At 50.7% G+C, this 10,596-nt stretch overlaps 2 protein-coding genes across 6 annotated transcripts in view; one reads left to right on the top strand and one right to left on the bottom strand.

Annotated features, from left to right (window-relative positions):
- The window catches only part of LOC125028168, a 23,029-nt gene extending 18,819 nt beyond the window's left edge, over positions 1-4,210 (top strand). The window contains exon 2 of the mRNA XM_047617552.1: positions 3,457-4,210. Within this exon, the coding sequence (XP_047473508.1) occupies positions 3,457-3,646 (190 nt within the window). The 3' untranslated portion in view covers positions 3,647-4,210. The remainder of the gene's footprint in view (positions 1-3,456) is intronic.
- The window catches only part of LOC125028167 (single-stranded DNA-binding protein 3-like), a 159,283-nt gene that overhangs the window by 73,522 nt on the left and 75,165 nt on the right, over positions 1-10,596 (bottom strand). The gene's annotated exons all lie outside the window — the stretch shown is intronic.

The raw sequence follows: 10,596 nt of genomic DNA, 5'->3' as shown, positions 1-10,596 counted from the left end.
AACACAGCATAATGCGAAAGGGGGAGAGAAAAAGAACAAGAAAAGACAACACGATCATAAATATTCATCAATGTGCTCTCTTCCCTATCTCCCTTATTCCCCTTGTCCTTCTGGCCTCGCCTCACCCCCCACCCCCCAACCCCACCTACTTCCCATATCTCCCCTTCCTCCTTCCCTATTTTCCTCTCTGGCCTTCTCTTGCATCCCCCACCGCCGCCCCTACTTTTCTCTCTCTCTCCCTTCCCTCTCTGAATATTTCCTCTCTACGCCTTAGAGGAAGAATAAAAAAGAACGGCAACGATAATGCCATAGCTGTTCTTCCCATCGCAAGATGGGAAGAACAGCTATGGCTGAGAGAGAAAGACAGATACAGGGAAAGAGAAAAAAAAATCTATATAGAGATATATATATATACAACCTCAAGGACTTACATTATGCGAGTTTTACGAAAGTCTAAGGTTACTGCCCGCCAGTTTTTATTTGTTTGGTAAATGACTCGCCACGACAAAAGCAAACAAGCATTCAGAGCCATGTGAGTCTTTAATCAAAATGATGTTACTAAATATCTACTATACATGTCGCAGTCTAATTTTCTTATTAACCATATGTGTAGTTAGCTGAACAGATAAAACAAAGGACTTAAACTATTTCTTAAAATTATCTCGAATATTAGGTGATTGATCCGTAAGGTTGCTTTGTAGGACGAACTGAAACGCGGTTGACGTCAGAAAGGGCATCCGGTTAGGTAAGAGTGGCACTGCCAAATCAAAAGTCTCGAATATATGATTAACATTCTGTGTGTGTGTGTGTGTGTGTGTGTGTGTGTGTGTGTGTGTGTGTGTGTGTGTGTGTGTGTGTGTGTGTGTGTGTGTGTGTGTGTGTGTGTCCGTGTCCAATTCAACCCTGTGTACATTCAAAAGATCGAGAGAGTACTTGAGTGATCAGCTATAGCGCTCTCCGGCCGGTAATTTTAGCACTGACCTTGCTCTCCCGTCGTCAGTCAACCAAGGGCTTCTCCGGGCGATAAGACGCCGCAGAAGCAGAGTCCCAACGCGGGTGACAATGAGGAAGAATTAGCGAAGCTTCACTAACTCACTTCAGCTTTGCTACGCTCGTGTTCTCCGCCAGGCACAAAGCTCGTGTTTGAAATGTCTTTAGTCAAATAGTCAGGCTGACAGAGACGCGTGCACACACACACACACACACACACACACACACCGACCGACAGACAGACAGACAGACAGACAGACCGACAGACAGACAGACAGACAGACAGACAGACAGACAGACCGACCGACCGACCGACCGACAGACAGACAGACAGACAGACAGACAGACAGACAGACCGACAGACCGACCGACCGACCGACCGACCGACCGACCGACCGACAGACAGACAGACAGACAGACAGACCGACCGACCGACCGACCGACCGACCGACCGACCGACAGACAGACAGACAGACAGACAGACAGACAGACAGACAGACAGACAGACCGACCGACCGACCGACCGACCGACCGACCGACCGACAGACAGACAGACAGACAGACAGACAGACACACACACACACACACACTCACACACACACCTGCAAGAGGTCCGCGACACCTACACGTCACAAGATGTCATACATTCTGAACATCTTCCCACCGCACACATCTTGACATGACCTCGTGACACTGGAGGTCATGAACATCTGCTGACCTTCGTATAAAGAAATATCAGAAAATAACTAAACATAATCATGGGAAATGGAAGATGAAGTATTAGAGCACTATTTGTGTGACAGTTGTGACAGTTCTTATCATTTCCTTTAGAAATACGAAGTGAAATAAAATGAGTTACGCGTTACTACTGACTCGTGATTAGCCAAGCCTTCATTTTCACCTACTGTCGTGTTTAATCTTCCTTTATTCTGGCATCCTCACCTCCCTCGTTCTCTCTCTTCCCCTTTCTCTCCTATTATTCTTCCTCCCTTTTTCAACAAAGTTCTTTCTCGTTTTCCGTTTTTATTTTAGTTTTCCTTTCTCACTCGGTCTCTATATCTCTCCCCCTTTCTCTTTCTTCCCCGTCTCCCCTTCTCTCCCTCTCCCTATCTCCCCCTATGCTTGTTAAATTATCCCCTAGTAGAAGAGAATGCGTGTGCGTGTGCGTGTGCGTGTGCGTGTACGCGTGCGTGTGTGCGTGTGTATGCGTGCGTGTGGGTGTGCGTATGCGTGTGGGTGCGAGTGTGAGTGACTGACTGACTGAGTTGGTGAGCGAGTGAGTGCTTGTACGTGCATGCATCGGCTGGAACAGGGGCGGGAGGCTGAGGGGGAGGAGGGTGGTTTAATTACCGCCCCCCCCCCCTCCCTTCCACAGATATGCGGTCTGCAGTAACTGTTCTCCACCACTACCTTCAGCACACGGAGCACCAGCGTCCCACGGGGAGCACTTGGACGACTGTCCCCTCCCCTCTCTCGTCTCCCTCTCCCTCAGTTCAGGAAAATGGTACAAGAGAATATACAAGGAAAATACAACTGCAATGAAGCAAAGCCACAGTGACTGAGGAACAACAACTTGTCACGTTTCGAGTTAGAATACGACTCTTCATCAGATTTTATAGGGGTTGTTGCATTTGTTCCTTCTACGTGCTTTCCTTCATCTTAGCGCTGACGTAGAGAAATGTATAAGTGAAGATGTAGCAGACGAGGTAACACAGCTAGCGAAGTGCTTAGTGTAGAAAATGGGAAGGGGGAGAAGGGAAGGGGGAGGGGATGGTAGCAGAGAGAAAGGGAAAGGGAGATACAGAGGGCGGGGAGAAGTGAAGGAGAAGGGGTTGAGAGGGAAGAAAGGGGGAAGAAGGGAGGAAAGGGAAGAAAGGGGGGAAGAGGGTAAAGAGAAGGGGAGATTGAGAAGTGGAGGATGGGTGGGGGGAGGCACGGAGAAGTGGGGAGAGAGGTGGGTCGGGGAAGTGGGAAGGATGAAGGGGGAAGGGGGAGAAGGAGGGGGAAAGAGGGAAGGGGGGAGGGGCGGCCGTGGGAACCCAGAACAAGATGCAGCAGCCGCCGGGACGTTCACCCGCTGGGTTACCTCGCCCTTTCACCCCCCCCCCCCCTCCTCCAAACCTTCTCCCCGTGTGCAAACCTGCTACTGTCGCTCCCGAACATTCCACGTCTTCACCCACTCCCTCTTCGTTGATTTCCATTCCCACTGCCAGACCAAGTCTTCGGCGTCATCTCATGCGAGATTTCATAAGTCTCTTGTCAACCCTCTCCACCCATTTCAAAGACTACCCACGAGTCTACGAGCCTTTCCTTCGTGCGCCTCCTCTCGCGCCTCGCTCGCTCGCTTCCTTCCTCTTCCTTCGACTAACTTTTCCAGGCCGCCTCGCACGCCTCCACGCCCGACTCGCTGCGTGAGGTTTGCTTCCCGGTGCCTGTGCTAACACTCGTCCTTTTGCCCCGCCACAGAATTTCCCGCCCAGGGTCTCCGGTAGAAACCGCTCGCCGATTGCATGACGAAAAGGAACTCCGCCCAGATCGAGGCGGCAAGCGGCCCGGAACAAACACCGAATCCTCGCCTCCTCCGGGACATGCCTGGCCTCCGACGGGAGAGGACAGCGCGGGGCGTCGCCGCTCTCTTCGGCGTAAAGTGCATTAACGTGCCGTCGACATCCCGCCCTGCACCCACGGAGATGCGGCCGCCTCCATATGGCAAACAAGCGACACATACACACACGGACGCACGAACAGACAAACAAAATGTGTGTACGACAGTGTGAGAAACCGCCCGAGGCGAAAACCCAGCCCTCCTCCGAGGCTCCTCCTTCTGCCTGCCCCTCCGGCCCCCTCGCGTCCTACCGTCCCCCCCTCCTTGCAGTCCCTCCCCCCTTCCCACCCACGCTCCTTCCCTACCTCGACCTTATCCTGTATCCCTCGCTCGGACCTTGTCCCCTCCCACTCGCCGGTCTTGTTCACATGCCCCGCACCCTTCCTTCCAGCGCCATTTTTTCTCTTGGCTCTGTTTGCATCTCGTCCTCGCCTCCTTCGCGTGTTTCTCGCCAGGGTTTTATTCCCTTCTCCAGCTCCGTGCCCCGCCTGCCCGGTGAGAGCGCGAAGGAGACGACAGATAGATGATCTGGAGGTTCTGACACAGGAGTCACGGCCCGCGAGAAGCCTCTTTCTCTCTGGCTCTTCGCTGGTCGGGTCATCTGAGCAGATTCACGCTCTCTCTCTCTCTCTCTCTCTCTCTCTCTCTCTCTCTCTCTCTCTCTCTCTCTCTCTCTCTCTCTCTCTCTCTCTCTCTCTCTCTCTCTCTCTTTGTATGCATACATGTATATATGTACATACGTGTGTGTGTGTGAGAGAGAGAGAAAATGTGTGTGTGAATGTGTGTGTGTGTGAATGTGTGTGTGAATGTGTGTGAATGTGTGTGTGTGTGTGTGTGTGTGTGTGTGTGTGTGTATGTGTATGTGTATGTGTGTGTGTGTGTGTGTGTGTGTGTGTGTGTCTGTGTGTGTGTGTGTGTGTCTGTGTGTGTGTGTGTGTGTCTGTGTGTGTGTATGTGTGTATGTGTATGTGTGTGTGTGTGTGTGTATGTGTATGTGTGTGTGTGTGTGTGTGTGTGTGTGTGTGTGTGTGTGTGTGTGTGTGTGTGTGTGTGTGTGTGTGTGCGCACGCGCATTTATATGCATGTGAACACACACACACACACACACACACACACACACACACACACACACACACACACACACACACACACACACACATACACACACACACACAGATATATATCTATACATACTTACACACATACATATATATATTCATTTATTTACTTTTACATATGCATATCACCCGTCATCCAAGCCAAGTAACCACGGCCCAGCAAGCCAGACAGGACGCCCAGCCCCGGTCTGAGCGTGGGCGTGGGAGTGTGACCTGACCCCATGACACACTGCCCTGGGCCTCTGCGTGACACACGGGCCACGCCTACAGCCTACCACACGCCGCTCCCTTATCTCATCGCCATCAAAGGACATGACACAAGCACGGCTACATCGCAGCCGCCTCGCAAAGCCAATGAAGTGGTTTCGGGTAAACAGTACCCATAGGTATGTAACCAAAGCGGGCGCCTCGACCCGTAGAGTTTTCACACTCACCCACTTCCTCTTCCAGCCGCTGTTTTACTTACCTGCAAAGAGAAAGTTAATCACGGGTTAGAGACATGACATACTGCAACGTCTTTACATATTAAAAGTTCACTGAAGAACAAGTGATGCCTTATAATAGACAAAAGGAAAATGGCAATAACAATACAGAAAGGGGAAAACATACACGGTACATTAACCCCCCCTCGTCTTCCCGAGGGAGAGGGAGGGAGGGAGAGAAAGAGAGAGAGCGAGAGAGAGAGAGAGAGAGAGAGAGAGAGAGAGAGAGAGAGAGAGAGAGAGAGAGAGAGAGAGAGAGAGAGAGAGAGATTTACTCTAATGCATCACTCACCCTCCGCCTCCTCCCCATGCAACAATTGAATGTATTTGGCATACAGTAGCCAAAAAAGGAGGAATTATTGCAACAACCTTGTGAGGAATACAAATCACTTTTAAAGTACATCGTCTTTACGAAAATATAGGGGTATATATATGCTTATGTTTGTTTGTTTGTGTGTGTGTGTGTTGTGTGTGTGTGTGTGTGTGTGTGTGTGTGTGTGTGTGTGTGTGTGTGTGTGTGTGTGTGTGTGTGTGTGTGTGTGTGTGTGCAGAGAGAGAGAGAGAGAGAGAGAGAGAGAGAGAGAGAGAGAGAGAGAGAGAGAGAGAGAGAGAGAGAGAGAGAGAGAGAGAGAGAGAGAGAGAGAGAGTAAAAGAGAGAGAGCAAATGTCACTGATTTAATGGATATATAAGTACATTGAGGCCGCCTAAGTGAGGCGGGCGCGGGCACTCTGCAGCCTCCCCGCCCCCCGTCCCGAGGCCCAAACACGTGGCTGGAGCAACACGTGCTTCTGGCGGCCGCCACCACCGCCACCCTAGCGTTGCACACGCGCATTTCCACGCGCGCACGCCAGAACCACGTCTCCTGTTTCCTCCACTTCGTCTATAAATACTAATCATGTTATAGGACAATCTAATGCCAGGGAACCTCAAGGATAAGAGCGTTAATAAAACATTCATGAGGTTCGTGGTATCGGGGTTCGAGGAACCTCCCAAGGCCTTTAATCAACCATCAACATTATGGTTTAATCTGAGATTTAGAGACCACGACTTGAATAAATACACAAAACGTATTTCTAGAACCATCTTAAAAAATGAAATCGGATTCTCCATATATCGAGATCAAGCCAACCCGACTTATCTTTCCCGCAAACGAATGAGTCGGTGGCATCTGGCACCTCCCTCGCCCTGTTGTCATAGCAACCAACGCCCACGTGACCCACACCAACGTTCTCAGGCACGCTACGGCCAACGTTCTTCTCAATGCCACATGGAACGTTCTTAATAATGCTACGGAGACCGGAGTCTGGCCCTCGCTGAGCCCTGCATGGCGTCAGTGGCTTAATATCCACGTTCCAAACTAGAGAGCGGCTTTAATTCGTGTTGACTATGACTAAAATACCAACGTGTATACCAATCACTGATGTACTTTTGGAAAGTTGCGAGCATCCCCCTGTTACTAAAAGCACGTACACCGAGTAAACCCACAAAGTGACTGGATATATAGGCAATTACTTAGTGAAGAAATAGAAGCATCTGTTCAAAGACACCTGGCATGGCGAGGGTGTTAACACTGCTCGGAGTATCATGATCTGCATGTGAGCAACGTCTAGTACCCCAGAGACGTGCACTGAAGATAATTAAAAAAATAAAACAAGACACTATTTAAATACTCCCTCAGAAAAAAAGCTCGTATATACTTTGAAAAAAGAACTTGTAAGGCAGCAGTCAAGAGCACATTAAACACTGTGTACATGTCCGTGCGTGATTGAGAATCAGCGTGCGAGTGTGTGCGTGCGTGCGTACGCTGGGGAAAAGCTCACTGGAGCCCGGGCAACGGTGTGCCACATCAACATGTCAGTAACCTCACATGCACCACCTCACCTCCAGCTGTTCTTGGACCGGGGGGGGGGGGGGGGGGGGACGGGACCACGAGGAGGAGGAGGAAGAGGGGCAGATGGGAGGGGGGGGGGAGCGGAATAGGTGGTGGAGGAGGAAGAGGAGAAAAATGCGAGGGCGACGCAGACGAGAGAAAAATAATATGATAAAGAGGAAGAGGACGAAAAAAATGGGGAAGCATCCGAAGTCTTAGCAAATCCAGAGTGACAGACAGCGGAGAAAATGACAGATGAACAGAAAAAGAAATTTACGTGGATGCTACTTAAGGAGAAACTTTAAATAAATCAAACAAATGGAAGTATTTCAATCCTACTGAGACCTGTTTTAGAACACCGAAACACTAACTTCGAAGAAAAGTCAGAAGGAGAACAAGGAAAAACACAAACGCAGCAGAGAAGAGGGCGGAAGGACACCATGCCCCCCCACCCCCTTCCCACCGACCCATGCAAGGCCCCTGACCTCTCGGTGACCTGTAATTATGGCTCTGTATGACCTCTGCCCCGCCGCTGTGACACCCTGCGAATCTTAATTCAGGCTATCACAACCGCCTGGCGACATTGAGGAACCCTGCCGACGTTGCAGAAAAAAAAGAAAAAAAAAACATCCAACGTGTGTAACTCTGCCTAGCGTTGCTGGGGAAACGTTCGGCTAAGAGACACATCCACGTACTTCTGTTGGGCGGCTTCCTTCGCCTCTGTTTTACGTCACCCTGACACCCAAGTGGTTTAAAAGTAGTTCCATTCTCCCGCGAAACCGCCGTCTCTTCCCCCCTGACATCCCCTCGGAAGCTCTGCAAACCTTCCAGAGACGAACTAAAAAAAAACAAACTAATCTCCTCCTTCATTCTAACAAACACAAAACTATGATCATTTCAAAATTCATCAAAAAGAAAAAAGAGAAGAAATCAAATGACGAGAGCTCTCCAAGGCTCACGTCACGGTTCTCGCTTACTCCACCAGAGGCAGTAGAGGCTCCAGGGTATCGATGATCGGCTCTCCCGGAACACAGCCGGAGATAATGACAATCCCAGAAATTACAGGTGATTGGACGCACAACTCAGCGACAGAACGCCGAGGAAGACGTTACAGGTGTTGGGGAAAGGGGGGGGGAGGGGGGGGAGAGGGGGGGGAGGGGGATGGAAAAGGAGGGAAAGGGAGAGAGAGCGGGAGGAGAGGGAAAGGGGGGGATGGGAGAGAGAGGGAGGATGGGAAGGAGAGGGCGGGAAGGGAAGGAGAAGGGGGTGGGAGGGAAAGGGAGAAGAGAAGGGAAAGGTAGGTAGAGGGGGAGGGGGGAGAAAGGAGGGGTATGTACATCTGTGAGAAGCCACAACTAAAATGAGATGACGATGATGACTCATACCTGCCACAAAGGCACGAAAATGACCTCTGACCTTAGCTTCCTTGCAATGCATTTCCCCCTCCCATGTACCCCCCCCTCCCTCTCTCTCTCTCTCTCTCTCTCTCTCTCTCTCTCTCTCTCTCTCTCCTCTCTCTCTCTCTCTCTCTCTCTCTCTCTCCCTTCTCTCTCTCTCTCCCTTCTCTCTCTCTCTCCCCTCTCTCTCTCTCTCTCCCTCTCTCTCTCTCTCCCTCTCCCTCTCCTCTCTCCTCTCCTCTCTCTCTCTCTCTCTCTCTCTCTTCTCTCTCTCTCCTCTCTCTCTCTCCCTCTCTCTCTCTCTCCTCTCATCCTCTCTTCCTCTCTCTCCTCTCTCTCTCTCTCTCTCTCTCTCTCTCCTCTCTCTCTCTCTCTCTCCTCTCTCTCTCATCTCTCTCTCTCTCTCCCTCTCTCTCTCTCTCTCTCTCTCTCTCTCTCTCTCTCTCTCTCTCTCTCTCTCTCTCTCTCTCTCTCTCTCTCTCTCTCTCTCTCTCCTCTCCCTCTCTCCCTCTCTCTCTCTCTCACCTCTCTCTCTCTCCCCTCTCCCCCCCCTCTCCCTCTCCCTCTCTCTCTCCCTCTCCCTCTCCCTCTCCCTCTCCCTCTCCCTATCCCTCTCCCTATCCTCTCCCTCTCTATCTCTCCCTTCTCTCTCTCTCTCTCTCTCTCTCTCTCTCTCTCTCTCTCTCTCTCTCCCTTCTCCCTCTCCCTCTCCCTCTCCCTCTCCCTCTCCCTCTCTTTCTCTCTCTCTCTCTCTCTCTCTCTCTCTCTCTCTCTCTCTCTCTCTCTCTCTCTCTCTCTCTCTCTCTCTCTCTCTCTCTCTCTCTCTCTTCTCCCCCCTTTTCTCTTTCTTTCTCTCTTCTCTCTTTCTCTCTCTCTCTCTCTCTCTCTCTCTCTCTCTCTCTCTCTCTCTCTCTCTCTCTCTCTCTCTCTCTCTCTCTCTCTCTCTCTCTCTCTCTCTCCCCTTCTCCCTCTCTCTCTCTCTCTCTCCCCCTTCTCCCTCTCTCTAACTTTCTCCCTTCTCCCGTGACCATACACGACCTTACTGGCATGCAAAAGGAGAGACGGTTGCATGAGGAAGGGGGAAAGGGGAAGGGGGAAGGAGGAGGGAGAGGGGAAAGGGGAGGGAGGGGGTGATTGCAACCTCCCTACGTGACGGAATGTCTCGTTGCAAGCGTATGTGGAATAGGGTATGGAGGGAAGGGGGGGAGGGGGATCGAATAGGTGAGTGGTGGGGGAGGCCTGTGTTGGGGTGGGTGGTGGGGGGTAGAATAGGTGAGTGCTGGGTGGGGGGGGGGTATAATAGGTGTGCTGGTGTGGGGGGAGATACATAGGTGAGAGCTGCAGGGTGGGTTGTGTGTGTGGGGGGGGGGGGGGGGTAGAGTAGGAGTGGTAGGGAAGAGGAGAGGTAGAATTCGACAAAAAATAGGGGGGAGGGGGGGGGGGGTTGTGATTCGGCTTAAACAACATACAATCGGATTAGAGAAAGGTGGGGGGGGCTGTTATTTCCCAAAATTATTGGCCTAACGCGCAGGGAATAATAAAAACTTCAACGAATAGAAACAAGGCGGATAGGGAATAGATGGATAGGGGGGAGGGGGGGCTGATCCCCTTCCCCCTCCTGTAGAGTACCGAACGCTTATATATTAAACGAAATTTCTTATCTTGAATGTACCGATAGATGCTTCTATAGATAAACTTATAGATAGATAGACAGATGAATAAGATAGACAGATGAATAGACAGTAAAAACACACTGATATGATAAACAGGCAAATAAAGTGATAAGAAAAAATATATTGGTAGATATATAGACAGACTGACTAACAAACTGACTGATGACCAAAGACAGATAGACAGCCATAAGTCGACAGAGAGATGGGCGAGACAGCCAGGAGTCCACCATCCTTCCCATGCCATCTTTAGCGAAGAACCAACACACTTAAAACTAAACCAAAAATAAATGGCAAAATACCCATCGCCTAAACCCATCCACGCAATCAATAACTTAAAACACGACATCACCTTCAATAACGCTTAAATGACGGGCAAACACCGCGACATCTGTAATGAAATCCGCGGGCGCGAAGTGGGCCACCGCGCGCCCCTCCTGCCGCCATCTTGGATTCGCGGCGA

Source organism: Penaeus chinensis, chromosome 8 (genome assembly GCF_019202785.1).
Source record: "Penaeus chinensis breed Huanghai No. 1 chromosome 8, ASM1920278v2, whole genome shotgun sequence".
Taxonomy (NCBI): domain Eukaryota; kingdom Metazoa; phylum Arthropoda; class Malacostraca; order Decapoda; family Penaeidae; genus Penaeus; species Penaeus chinensis.
The sequence above is the reverse complement of the archived record's forward strand: the minus strand, read 5'-3'. Positions and strand labels throughout refer to the sequence as shown.